The sequence below is a fragment of the Haemorhous mexicanus genome, chromosome 19 (genome assembly GCF_027477595.1).
Source record: "Haemorhous mexicanus isolate bHaeMex1 chromosome 19, bHaeMex1.pri, whole genome shotgun sequence".
Taxonomy (NCBI): Eukaryota; Metazoa; Chordata; class Aves; order Passeriformes; family Fringillidae; genus Haemorhous; species Haemorhous mexicanus.
The window spans coordinates 1,865,201-1,879,374 of record NC_082359.1 but is presented as its reverse complement, the minus strand read 5'-3'; the positions used below and the strand labels follow the sequence as shown (position 1 = coordinate 1,879,374).

General features: G+C 54.6%; 1 protein-coding gene across 1 annotated transcript in view; it reads right to left on the bottom strand.

Moving 5' to 3' along the window:
* The window catches only part of KSR2 (kinase suppressor of ras 2), an 80,823-nt gene that overhangs the window by 60,289 nt on the left and 6,360 nt on the right, over positions 1 to 14,174 (bottom strand). The window contains exons 3-4 of the mRNA XM_059863857.1: positions 13,010 to 13,160; positions 4,445 to 4,943 (exon numbers count right to left, since the gene is read on the bottom strand). Of these exons, the coding sequence (XP_059719840.1) occupies positions 4,445 to 4,943; positions 13,010 to 13,160 (650 nt within the window). The remainder of the gene's footprint in view (positions 1 to 4,444; positions 4,944 to 13,009; positions 13,161 to 14,174) is intronic.

The window sequence follows — 14,174 nt, the reverse complement described above, 5'->3', positions numbered from 1 at the left end:
TCTAAAGATGAAGGATGGGTCTAAGGATGGGTCTAAGGGTGAAGGGTGGGTCTAAGTACAAAGGGAAAGTCTAAGTATGGGCCTAGGGATGAAGGATTGGGTCTAATGAGGGATCCCAGGATGAGTCCAAGGACAGGTCTAAAGATGAAGAATGGGTCTAAGGATGGATCTAAGGATGGGTCCAAGGATGGGTCCAAGGTTGATGGCTATGACTAAGTACAAAGAAAAGGTCTAAGTACAGGTCAAAGGATAAAGGATGGGCCAAAGGACAAAGGCCAGGTCTAATGAGAGGTCCAGAGATGAAGGATGGGTTCAAAGGCAGATCTAAAGATGAAGGATGGGTCTAAAGATGGGTCCAAGGATGAAGGATGGGTTCAAGGGGAGGCCTAAAGATGAGAGATAAGGTCTAGGATGATGGTCCAAGGATGATGGGTGGGCCTAGGTAGAGGTCAAAGGATAAAGGATGGGCCAAAGGACAAAGAACTGGCCAAAGGCCAGGTCTAAAGAGGGGTCCAAGGGTGAAGGATGGGTTCAAGGGGAGGCCTAAAGATGAGAGATAAGGTCTAAGGATGGGTCCAAGGATGATGGGTGGGCCTAGGCAGAGGTCAGAGGACAAAAGATGGGCCAAAGGATGGGTCTAAGGGTAAAGTCACACAGTCCTTCCAAGGGTTAACAAGCCCTTAACGAGCTGGACTTCTGTTCCCCAGCTAATGGATTTTTGAGACCCTCCGTTCCAAGTTTGTTCCTTCCCTGGCTCCTGGCTGATGGATAATCATTAACTACCCATGAGAGACTCCAATGGCCCGTGGAATTCATGAGGTATTAAATGGGCATTATTTTATCAGCCACTCTCAATGTTTTGTTTCCATTTGAGGACCATTCCTGAGATGTTTATGGGCTGTGGATTTATGGAAGTCGGGGGATCTTTTCAGGAGTAATGTTCCGTACCTCGGAGTTACGGCCGACAGCTGGAGACTCCATGCGGGAAAATTGGAGGCTGGGAGCTCCAAAAAAAAAAAAAATCAGACTTAACCCCTGCCTCGGAAGGTCTTGGCACACAGAAATGATGGATTAAACACTGGGAATAAGATCCAAAACACAACATTCAAAGGAGTTTATGAGCTGTCATCGGGAATCAAGCAGTACAAGGTGGCCTTGCTCGGGAGGGGACCCGGTCGCTGCTGCTGCTGTCACAAATAAATGGTGCTGGTTTATTTTCTGTCTGTGCCAAGGTGGAAAAATCCGGGGGGAGCAGCCTCAGAAAACCCCGAGGGCTCCACTCCATCAATCCCCACCCACAGCTCATGGGGAGAGAGATTTCTCCTTCTGCCAAAGTCGCCCCTGGCTCCCCAGAGCCCGTTTCACCCCACCCTGAGCTGGGGAGGAGATAAAGGGGCTTTGGATAAGTGGCAGGACACAGGGAATGGCTCCCACTGCCAGAGGGCAGGGATGGGTGGGATCTTGGGAATTAGGAATTGTTCCCGGGGAGGGTGGGCAGGCCCTGGCACAGGGTGCCCAGAGCAGCTGGGGCTGCCCCTGGATCCCTGGCAGTGCCCAAGGCCAGGCTGGACATTGGGGCTTGGAGCAGCCTGGGACAGTGGGAGGTGTCCCTGCCCATGGCAGAGGGTGGGATGAGATGATCCTTAATGTCCCTTCCATCCCAAACCATTCCATAAATCAGGCTGAGGGACACCAACCTCCCTCCTGGGAGGGTCTCAGAAGGGTCCTTGCAGAGACCAGGCAGGATGGGGTTAAATCTCCACCCCAAATCGCTCCAGGAGATGCCACCCAGCACTTGGGATCCCCAGGAGTGTCCTCAAACCCTCGGCTCTCCATGTCCAGCCCCTCCTTCCATGCTGGAACAGCACACAGGGAACCAAAAGCCCCAATCCAAAGCAACCCATGGGCCCAGGGGCACAACTAAAACCAGGAGGGGTTGATCAGGGAAGGTTCCAAATGCTCCTCCAGGGATGGGCTCCCTCCTGCAGGAGGCACAGAGCACTTGGACTTCAGGGACACTGTGAAAGTGTGGCATTAAAAAAACCCCATCCTCAAATTCCATGGCCATAAAATAACAATTAGCTGAGAAGAGCCGGAAAATATTTCAATTTTAATCCACTTTTTATCTGTGCCAGGCATTTTCCACCTCATCCAGGCTAATAAACAGCTTCTACTCCAGCAGGGCTGTGCTGGAAAAAAAGAGGGAAAAAAGAAGAAGCTGCCTCTTTAATGCACTAATTACAATCCCGAACCACTAATGGGATTAGCAGGCAGGATTTAGTGGTTGTCTCCTGCAAAATCATTAAGTGCCATTAGAGAAAATGAAGTTCCCTGCTTCTCCAAGAGGTTTGCAGGAATCCGGATCCAACCCGGCGCAGCGGCCCCTGGAGCACAGTGGGGCCCTGTCAATATTGGCTCTTCCCTTGATTAATTCCCTAATCAGGAGTTGAGATTGCCCAGCACCACTGGGAAGGGAGCACTGGAGACACTGGGAGAACTGGCTGCAGTCAGGCAAAGGAATCATGGAATGGGTTGGGTTGGAAGGGACCTTAAAGCTCATCCAGTGCCACCCCTGCCCTGGCAGGGACACCTTCCCCTGTCCCAGGCTGCTCCCAGCCCTGTCCAACCTGGCCTGGGACATTCCAGGGATCCAGCTTCTCTGGGCACCCTGTGCCAGGAAGGTGGAGAGCGATGAAGGCAGAGGGGACATCACTGTGTGCTTGTGTCACCCCGTGTGACATTTCCATCTGCACACCTTTCCCTGTTCCTTCCCTTCGCAGGGAATTCCGGACACCCCCTCCCCACACTGAGGAATCAGTGGCCAGAAGGTTTCATGATGTCCAGCTCCAGGGCAGGGTGACCACGAGTGCTGGAAGGTGTCCCTGCCCTTGGAATGACATGAGCTTTAACTCTTTCCAGCCCAAACCTCCATTCCTGGGATCCCTGCCTGACTCCACCCAGCTTTCCCACCACCTCCAGCGCTGCCCTCCCGGTGCTGCCCGGCAATCTCAGCTCAGGATCATCAGGGAATACCCAGTGACCAACCCAGGGATCAAACAGGGCAAGCTCTGCCCTCGGTGAGACCCTCTCCAGTTGAGGGCAGAGCGTGGACTGGGGCTGGAATTCCGAGAAAAGCGAGAGGAGGGAGAGGCGGCTCCGCGGGAGCGCGGGGATGCTCCCTGGGGACACAGGGCTGCTCCTGGGGACTGCACAAAGCCAACACTTCTCCAGTGCCTAAGCACGAGAGGGAGGGTGGCCTTCCAGGAGGCATTTCCAGCTGAAATGGCTTTGTTCCCAAAAGCTAAAAGCCTTCGGAGAACAAAAATTCCCAGCTCGGGGGAAAAGGAGGGTGGGCGATCACCCTCCCCTCGCACAATGACGGCTGCCACAGCCCGGGGGACAAGTGACACCGCCATGCTGAGGCCACCAGACACATCTGCCACCCCCAAACCCACCCTGGTTCCCTCTGCCCAACAAGGGGAGCTCCAGGTCAGGCACTGGGAGCCCCTCATGGGATTTAACCCTCTCGTGTCCCGGCTGGAGCTGCCCAAACACCGCAGATAGCCCAGAGGGTCTGTGCTGTGCCAGGGCATCCATGCTTCCTCCAGAGCCCTCAGGGGACTCTTCCCAGGATTCTGGCACTGCCTTTTTATCCTCAAGAACCCCGAATTTGGGGACGAAAAGAGCAGTTTGTCCTAGGATCCTGCTTTGGACCAGCTCCATCCCGAAACACCCTCAGGGAGAGGCGGTGATGTCCCAAAGCGGCCACGAGTCCCCTCTGCCACCCCAAGCCATGGCTGGAGGAAGGTTTTCCGAGCAGGGCCACCGAAAGAGGAGGAAAGGGATGGGGAGGGAATGTAGGGATGCCAGGGAATCCTTTCCCTGCACAGCAGCAGCCTCTGCCGGCAGCGGAGCCGCAGAGCAGGAGCCGCGGGATGCGGCAGAGCCTGGATGGGAAAGATCCCGGGGGGGTCTCCAGAACACAAACTCTCCTCTCCATGAGGATTTATAAATCCATATATCCACTTTCCAGCAGAAGGTGATTATTCCCATCTCTCTCCGGCGTGCACTCACTCCCCCACGCAGTCCTCACGGCCATTCCCGTGCAGCAGCTGGAAAACCCAGCCCTTCCATCCCACATTCCGGCATTGCCATCCAGCAATCCTGGAGGCCCTGGGTGATCCCAATCCACCCCAAAATGAGACCCTGGAGGAGCAGAACCCATCCCACAACATCCCTGCTCCCCACCCACCCCAAAATGAGATCCCGGGGGAGCAGATCCGACGCCATCCCACAACATCCCCGCTGTAAGGAGCTGCAAAATGGAATTTCCACACGAAACCTCCAAACAAGACGCATTATTTAGGGATCAATGTCCTTTTCCCAAGGCGCCGGGACGAGGTTTACTCCTCCCGACACGCCCCAGCACCCGGGGCACACTTACTTGGGGGTGTGCGCCTCATCCACGCGGTGGCCCAGCTGGAACTCGTGGGATTTGCTCCGGTGCAGCGCCGTGAAGCCCGGGATGAGGTGGATCAGCTTCCGCGACGAGGGCGGGGGCGTCCCGGGGGGCTTCAGTTTGTTCCTGCGGCGCACGGGGGGGGTCCCCGGCGGGGTCATGGTGGTGACGATGTTGGGGGTGCGCGGGGGGGTGTGCGCGGCGTGCCGCTGCCGGGGGGACGGCGGCAGGGAGCGGTGGCCGGACTCCAGGGGTGGGCACAGCCCCGGGTGGCCCTCCACGGTCAGGCGGTCCACGTGCGTGTACATGGGGCCGTGGGACGAGCCGGCGTGGCAGTGGTGCTGCCCGCACTTGGGCTGGACTTTGGGGCTCGGGTGCGTCCTGCCCCAGGGTCCCGGCTCCGGGGGGCAGCCGGGGCTGTTCTCCTTGCCCGGCTCCGTGCTCGGCCACTGGATGGTCCAGTCCTGCTTGGAGAGGCTCCCGCCTGGAGAGGGCACAGAGACACGGCCATGCGGTGCGGCAGAGGAGGGGGATTCCCCACTCAGCCCCGGAGGGGTTAAAGATCCCATCCCTGGCGTGGATGGGGCTGGGAGCAGCCTGGCTGAGTGGAAGGCGTCCTTGCCCATGGATCCTAAAGGTTCCTTCCAACCCAACTGTTCCATGACTGATTCGATGCTGGCACTGCATCCCAGCAATAAGCTTCTCTGTGTTACAGAATCTTGGAATGGTTTGGGTGGGAAAGGACCTTAAGGATCATCTCATCCCACCCCTGCCATGGCAGGGACACCTCCCACTGTCCCAGGCTGCTCCCAGCCCCAGTGTCCAGCCTGGCCTTGGGCACTGCCAGGGATCCAGGGGCAGCCACAGCTGCTCTGGGCACCCTGTGCCAGGGCCTGCCCACCCTGCCAGGGAACAATTCCTAATTCCCAATCTCCCATCCATCCCTGCCCTCTGGCAGTGGGAGCCATTCCCTGGGTCCTGTTCCTCCATCCCTTGTCCACAGTCCCTCTCCAGCTCTCCTGGAGCCCCTTCAGGCCCTGCAAGGGGCTCTGAGCTCTCCCTGGAGCCTTCTCCTCTCCAGGAGAGCACCCCCAGCTCTCCCAGCCTGGCTCCAGAGCAGAGGGATGGGTGGCCTGAAGAGCACAGAGATTCCCACAGGATCACCCATTGCCACCCCTGCCATGGACAGGGACACCTCCCACTGTCCCAGGCTGCTCCCAGCCCTGTCCAGCCTGGCCTTGGGCACTGCCAGGGACCCAGGGGCAGCCCCAGCTGCTCTGGAGATCCCACAGTGGAGCCTCACCACTCCAGGAGAGGGATTTCCACGGCTGGAGGTGTCCCCACGTGTCCCCACCATCACCAGCTCCTGCTGCCCCCCCAGATGGTGGCACTGGGATGGTGACACCCCAGGCTGAAGCCCCATCTCAGTCCCATAATGAGAGGGCTGTAATTAACACAGGACCCTCTCCGCTCCTCATTATCCATCACCACCAGGAGCCAAGCAGCACCTTTGGAGCACCCCAGGGATGACCCAGGTGGAATTTGGTCCTTGATCCCAGCTCAAGGCCCCTTGACTGAGGCCTTCTGATTGCCCCCAAAAAGGATAAACCCAAATCTCCTCATTTTCCAAAGCTCCTCCTTCCCCTCCCTGGCTGGGTTGGGAATTGGATCCTCTCCCCTCACTCCAGGCTTTTCATGGGAACGTTGCAGTTCAAGCTCCAGGGGAAAAGGAGAGGCTTGGGAAATGAAAGGTTTGGGTTGGAAAAAAGCTTCGAGTCAAGGGGGGGAGGATGGGGCATGAGGAGTTTGCTGGAGTCATTTTCTTGGAGCAGAACATCAAAATAAATTATTAAAAAGGCCAAAATAATTGTAAAATATGAAAAAATTAACAGGAAAAAATCCTCAATAATTGTAAAGCATTTTTAAAATAAAAATAAACAATTCCTAAATAATGGTAAAATATTAAAAATGTATCAAGAGAAGAATAAAAATTAAAATAATATTAAAATTCTTAACAATTAAAATGAATTCATTAGAATGAATAAAAAATAAACAAAATAACACTAATTAAATTTTTAGAAATTAAAATACATTACTTAGAATAAAATATAATTAAAATAAGAATAAAAAGGTTTAGTATTAAGCAAAAATAAAAAATAGGACAAAATAAATAAAGTAAAAATCATCATTAAAAACTCTAAAAAATAAATCAAGTTAATTAGAATGAATAAGAAGTACAAATAAATGAAAAGTAAGAAGTAAAAATGTTATAGATTAAAATTAATTAGAACAGATAAGAAATTAAAAGAAATAAAAACTATCGATGCTTAAAAATAAAATAATTCCTTAGAACTATGAATAATTAAAAATAAATGAGACTAAGAATAAGAATAATCAAAATATTTGCAAAAAAGAAATCTGAAAAACAGTAGCTATGCAAATCCTGCTCTTCCATTGGCCGTTTCCCTCGCCTTGATTTGCATGACGCCGAGCCGGCCCGGCGCTAATTAGCGGCGTTAATGAAGGTGGGGTGAGGATCTCCCTGCGCCCCCCGTGTCCCAGCGATGGCCCCGGGAACAAAAACCAGCCCCGGTCCGGGCTGAAAATCACCGCGAGAAGGTAACTCCAGTCGGGAAGGCGGCCGGGAGCTAGATGGGGTCAGCTCAAACCGGGAATGGGCTTAGGAGGGGCAAAACCAACAAAACCATCCCAAAGCTCCTGGGGCTCCAAAGCCGGTCAGAGGCGGGGGGATCCCGCTCCCTCCCGGCGCTCCCGCGGCCGCTCCGATTCCCGCCTGGAAAAGCACGGGGAGAGCCGGGAGGGAGGGACGGAGAGTCCCCTCTGCCCCCTTGTCCCCAGACTGGCCGCCTGATTGCTCCCCAGGACTTCCTTCTTTTGTCTAGATCCCGAATATTATGTATTATAATATAGCATTTAATAATATATTTTAATATAGATTATTTATTTATTATTAGATATTATATTATAATATATAGTATAGAATATACTATATATTAATATATTACTATATTTATAATATATCATATATTAGAATAATATATTAATATATATTATATATATTATCATATATAATAACTATATAAAATATATCGTATTTATTTGAAAGATTTTATTATCTTGTTTATTAATTATTGATATATCTATATATCTATATAGATATATATTACATTTATCTATTTGTTATTTATTAATATATTGTTTATGTATTATTTAAGAATATTTAAGAATATATATAATTATATATATTATATGATTATATATATGAACACATATATACTATATACTATATAATATATAATATAATGTATTATGTATAATAAATAATGTATTATGTATTATATATAATATATTAGATAATATAATATAATATAATATAATATAATATAATATAATTAATATGATAGCTATTTTATTACATAATTATATCTTATATATAATATATGATGCAATCATATTTAATAATAATTTTTTTTTTTTTTTTTTTATATCAGCCACAGCCACCCCCCAGTCCCAGGGGCCTCCTCTCCTGTCCCTGTGGATGCTCCCTTTGGGTGGATTTCCCTTCATTCATCCCCTCAGATCCCTCCCTCTGCCCCATTTCAGCAGGGAAACTTTTCCCAAACCTCTCCACTAAAAAACCAACAGGAAAACAAACTCCCGGGAAGAGGAGGCAGCACTGGGATGCAGCTCATGGAACCAGAGATGGAAAAATCCCACCTGTCCCAAACGACAAAGAGCGAGGTTTGCTTTGTTTTCCTTAAAGAAAGGCTGGGAATAATTCCCATGGGGTCTGCCAGGGCAGCCCTGCTGCTCCTGGGGATGCTCCCAGCGCTCTTTCCCTTCCCAAAAGCTGCTCCAAACTGGAGATTTTGGGATGCTCAGGGTTTTCTGGGAACCAGCACCCACATCCCAACACAGCAGCCTCTGGAAGGGACTCTGGAATCCCCCAGCTTGGCAGCACAGGGATATCAGAGAGGTCAGCCCTTCCCTCCTGTCCACCACACCAGCACAGCTCCCAAATTCCCGCCAATCCGGGATTTTCCTGCTTTTTCCTCACTGCTCCCGACCATGCCTGACCCCGCGCTGTCCCCAAGCCACCCTCAGCCTTCCCAGGGCTCATCAAGATTCCATTCCAGCTCATTTTTCCCGGCAGGACACTTAAAAACCTGCACACATCCCCCAGCAGTCACAGCCCATCGACTCCTCCAGCCACAGCTCTGTTCTAGGAATATTTCTAATATCCAATTAATCCCGCTCCGAGATCAAACCCCCAAACAAAACCCCACTGCCAAGGATCCCAGGAAAACCCAACCCAGCCTTGTTAACCCCACAGAGCAGGGGGGTGAGTGTGGATTTGCCACTCTCTGATTTAGGGGATGCTCCAGGGTGTCACTGTGGTATTTTATGAAAAATCCCTTTGCCAGGATTTATTCTCCTGGGAAGCTTCAGCTTCCCCCTGTTTTGCTGCTTTGGGATGTGATTTGGAGAATTGTTTACCCAGCCTGTGAATTGTTTTTAGTTAGTGGCCAATCACCATCAGCTGTGTCGGACTCTCTGAGTCTGTCACGGGTTTTTATTGTTGATTCTTGTCTGGCCTTCGGATGTCTCCTTCCTCTTTCTTTAGTATAGGTTTAGGATAGCATTTCTTTTGATATAATATAATATCATAATATAATAAATCAGCCTTCTGAGAACTTGGAATCAAATTGTCATCCCTCACCTCCTCCTAGGGACCCTCACAACCCCGGGCTTTTCCCTGCTGCCCCCAGGATGCTCGGCTTGGGAAACGCCTCCTTTTCCAAGCCCATCCCGGCCAAATCCATCTCCATGAAACAGCCTCCAGCTCCCTGCCCAGGCAGGGGCGGCCTGGGAAATTAAAGGCTCCTAATTAACGACTCAATAAATAAAGATGGATGGGAAAGGTTAATCCTGAACCTCATTCCTGCTTTATGAGTACAAATCTCGGCCTCGCAGAATCGGCTGCTGCGGCTCCTGCCAAGGAATTCCAGCTTCTAAGGAGGATGCAACTTGTTCATTAATTACATTTTTAGGATGAGGACAATGCATTGATCCACAAGGAGATAAAATGCAGCTAAATTAGAGATTAAAAGGTGTTTCTGAGGCAGTTGGTGCATGTGAGGCTCCTTTGGGGGGCTGTCATATCCTAATGGATCTAAAACCCCAACACTGCATCCAAAGAGAGCATCGCTGCTGTCCCGGGATGTTTTTCTATCCCCATCCTAAAAACTGCCAGAGAGCTCCTCAGGGCTGGCCAGCCTCACTGCCATGGAGCCATGGAGCCAGCCAGCAGCTCCAAATCCCTGGAATCCAGTGGACGGAGGGATGGACGGAGGGACGGAGGGATGGATAAAAGCAGCACATTCCCTTAGTGCATTCCAGAGCCACAACCCCATCAGTGCTCAGTCCCCAACAGCCCAGGGGGACATTCCCAAGGTTCCAGCAGTGCTGCTCTGCCCATCCCAATCCCACATCCCACCAAAACATGCTGCCTGGACCGTAGGGAATCTGGAGCTGGGTGGGATGATCGGCTTCCACTGCCCACCCTCAGCCCAAGGCACCCAGGGAGCATCCTGCCCTTCCCTGCCCAGAAATCCCACTGCTCCCAACTCCCTGCTGGCAGGAGAGGGGCAGGGACTCTGCTCCTGCTCTCCCAGGGGATGAAAAGAGGCGGAATTCCGGGGATGGAGCTGTTTGCTCGGCAGAGACAGGGAACAGGGAGCCCATCTGGCATTGCAGGTGGAGCTTCCCACACCCAAATCCTCGAGAAATTCAGGGAGATTTGGTCTCCTCCACTGCCTGGGAGCTCCTGCTCCCCTCAGGGCTCTGCCTGTCACCTCCCTGTCCCCAAGGTTGTGTCATCCATGGGACCATGCATCTCCAGGAGGGCATGGACCCACAGCAGCTGGCATTTCCAAGGATTCTGATCCAGCTCTAGCAGAGCAGGAGTGGCCACGGCAGCACCCAGCAATGCCAGAGGGACAGAGCAGCCAGAGCAGTGGGTGATGGATGGAGTTAAATGGGAAAGACAAACGCTCCCTGCCTGGCTGGCTCTCTCCTGCCGGGATCCAGTGGACCACCAGGAATGCTGGCAGCCCCATCAGCTGCCCCATTAGGGAGCAAATGGAGCAGCAGCATCCTACAGACCTCTGCTACTTCCATCTCCTCCCGCTGGAAAACTCCAGAGGAACCAGAGAAACTTCCTGCAGCTGCCCAGCCAAAGGCCAAGGCAGATTTTCCAAAGCAGGGAATTCCCTGGGCCAAGAGGGCAGAGGAGAGAGTGGGATTTGTTTGGAGCAGCTTTAAAAGTCAGAGGTGTTTGAACAAAGAGCAGCTGAGAGCCCTCCAGGGGCTCCCAGGGAGGCACCGCCGCCCTTCCTCAAATAGCAGGGAGACCTCATGGAAATGCCGAGGGGAAGGGAGGCAGGAGCTGGGTTTAAGGAGCTGGAGTGGGGGGATGCTCCCTAGGGAATGGCAGGCTGGGCTCAGACAGCCCCACCTCGCCCCAGTGCCGCTGTCCCCAGCACGGGGTGGCACTGCCACTCTGTGCCAAGTGGGAAGCCTGGAGAGGATCCAGGACTGATGGATGTGGCCCGGGTCTCTCCAGGCTGGAGCTGAGATCCCTCCCTGGGACATTCCATGCTCTGGGGACACTGCTGGTTCCCCAAAGCTTGAAACTGTGTCCCCTGCTGTCCCCGAGGGCTGCTCCACTCCTGCAAAGCCCAGCAGGGCTCATTCCCAGCCTCCCAAACCCTGGGGTGCAGCCGTGTTGGAGAAGCCCCTCCAGAGGGGACAGGAGCCAGGCAGAGGGGTCTGGGGTCCCCAAATCATGGGGGCTTGCTGCTGCCCCAGAGTCACCCCCTGTGCTGGCAGTGGCCGTCCCGAGCTTGCACCACGGCACCAGTTCTGTGCTGCCATCCGCGGGGATGGGCTGTGCCAGAGGGGCTGGGGCATGTCCAGGGCAGGAAACAGAGCTGGGAAGGGGCTGGAGCCCCAGGAGGGGCTGAGGGAGCTGGGAAGGGGCTCAGCCTGGAGAAAAGGAGGCTCAGGGGGGACCTTGTGGCTCTGCACACCTCCTGCCAGGAGGGGACAGCCGGGGGGGTCGGGCTCTGCTCCCAGGGAACAGGGACAGGAGGAGAGGGAACGGCCTCAGGCTGGGCCAGGGCAGGCTCAGGGTGGATTTTGGGAACATTGCTTCATGGTCAGAGTAGCACAGCTGCCTAGGGCAGTGGGGGAGTCCCCATCCCTGCAGGGATTTAGCAGCCGTGTGGATGTGGCACTTGGGGACATGGGACAGTGCTGGCCTTGGCAGTGCTGGGGAATGGCCGGACTCGCTCCTAAAGGATCTTTTCCCACCCAAAAGGTTCTGTTATGGCCCATCAAGGCTGGGCTGGGACACGGTGCCAGCACAGCCAGACCCTGCCGAGGGCTCGGCGCATCCCCCGAGCCCTCCCCGGGCCGAGGCGGCCCCGGCCCCGCTCCGTCCCTGGTACCGGCGGAGCTGCAGCCGGAGCGGCTCCGGGCAGCGACTGAAGAGCGGAGCTCTGCTGCCACCGCCCGGGGAGCAGCAGCGCAGCCCGCACTGCACAGAGCCGGGAGCCGCACAGCGCCGGGAGGGGCGGGCAGGGCTGGGGCATTCCCTGGGAAGGGGTCTGGGAATGGGGGCTCCTCTCCGAGCCAGCCGGGAGGCGATGCTGGAGCTGCCCTGAGCTTTCCCCTGAGGTTCCTGACCGAGCTCCTGCAGGCACGGGAGGTCAGGGGACCCTGTAAGAGTCGTGGAATGGGCTGGATTTGGAGGGGCCCTCATCCAGTGCCACCCCTGCCATGGCAGGGACACCTCCCTCTGTCCCAAGTTGCTCCCAGCACCAATGTCCAACCTGGCCTTGGGCACTGCCAGGGATCCAGGGGCAGCCCCAGCTGCTCTGGGCACCCTGTGCCAGGGCCTGCCCACCCTCACAGGGAACAATTCCTAATTCCCAAGATCCCATCCAGCCCTGCCCTCTGGCAGTGGGAAGCCATTCCCTGTGTCCTGTCCCTCCAGCCCTTGTCCCCAGTCCCTCTCCAGCTCTCCTGGAGCCCCTTCAGGCCCTGCAAGGGGCTCTGAGGTGTCCCCAGAGCCTTCTCCTCTCCAGGTGAGCACCCCCAGCTCTCCCAGCCTGGCTCCAGCCCTTGGAGCATCTCCTCTTCTGGTCTCACTTCAGCAGCTCCACATCCTCCTGATACTGGAGACCCCACACCCAGGGGCAGCTCTGCAGGTGGGGTCTCACCTGAGCAGGGCAGAGGGGCAGAAGCCCCCCCTCCTCTCCTGCTGCCCCTGCTGGGGACCCAGCCCAGGGCAGGGGGGTTTTGGGGTCCCAGCTCTCACCCACCAGCACCCCCAAATCCTTTTCCCAGCACAGCTCCCAGATGTTCCCTGCAGGAAATGATTCCCAGCCAGCCCCAGGGAGGCAGGAGCTCTGCCAACATTGGTGCACCCAGCCCGGGCAACCTGAGGGGACAGGGGGCGCTCACCGGACTTGTGGACGCTGCGGAGGCAGGACAGGGACGCGTTCAGCCGGGCACACTCCTCGCTGTTGGCCCCAAACTTCTCCACAGTGGCACAGACCTGGTCATCGGTCATGTCCAGCAGATCCTCCAGGCTGAGCTGCCCAGGGGCGATCTCCTGAGGAAGGAATGAGGAATGAGGGAGGGAGGAGGAACAAACCCCCCCGGAGCATCCTCTGCACCTCGGGGAACACCAGGGACAATCCATTCTCTTCAGGGCATGGACCCAAACCCATCCATTTTCCACCTGAATCTCCAAGAAAACCTGGAGGAACTGAGGTTTTATCTCCAATTTTTCTACTGTTTAAGGCATATGCAGACCCAGATCAACCTCTGGGGGCACCAGAAAACCCCATCCCTGAGTGGGAACACTCAGCACCTGAGCTTCACCCCAGAATTCCCTTTTCCCAGGAGGTGGGACTGCCCTTGGGTGCCACCCCCTCACTGCACCTGCAGGAGCCCGGGATGTGGCAGGAGGATACTGATGGGACATGGGGGATGTCCCCAGTGCAGAGGGGTCCGTGTGACACCCACTGGGGACAGCAATGGGGGGTCCTCACTGCTGGGTGAGGTCAAAAATCCACAGAAAAAAAAAGGGGGAAGGGGGAAGGGGGAAGGGGGAAGGGGGAAGGGGGAAGGGGGAAGGGGGAAGGGGGAAGGGGGAAGGGGGAAGGGGGAAGGGGAAGGGGGAAGGGGGAAGGGGGAAGGGGGAAGGGGGAAGGGGGAAGGGGAAGGGGGAAGGGGGAAGGGGGAAGAGGGAAGGGAAGGGAAGGGAAGGGAAGGGAAGGGAAGGGAAGGGAAGGGAAGGGAAGGGAAGGGAAGGGAAGGGAAGGGAAGGGAAGGGAAGGGAAGGGAAGGGAAGGGAAGGGAAGGGAAGGGAAGGGAAGGGAAGGGAAGGGAAGGGAAGGGAAGGAAGGGAAGGGAAGGGAAGGGAAGGGAAGGGAAGGGAAGGGAAGGGAAGGGAAGGGAAGGGAAGGGAAGGGAAGGGAAGGGAAGGGAAGGGAAGGTTTGGGAAGGTTTGGGAAGGTTTGGGAAGGTTTGGGAAGGGAAGGGAAGGGAAGGGAAGGGAAGGGAAGGGAAGGGAAGGGAAGGGAAGGGAAGGGAAGGGCCCTCTCTTTTGCAGGTGGAAATG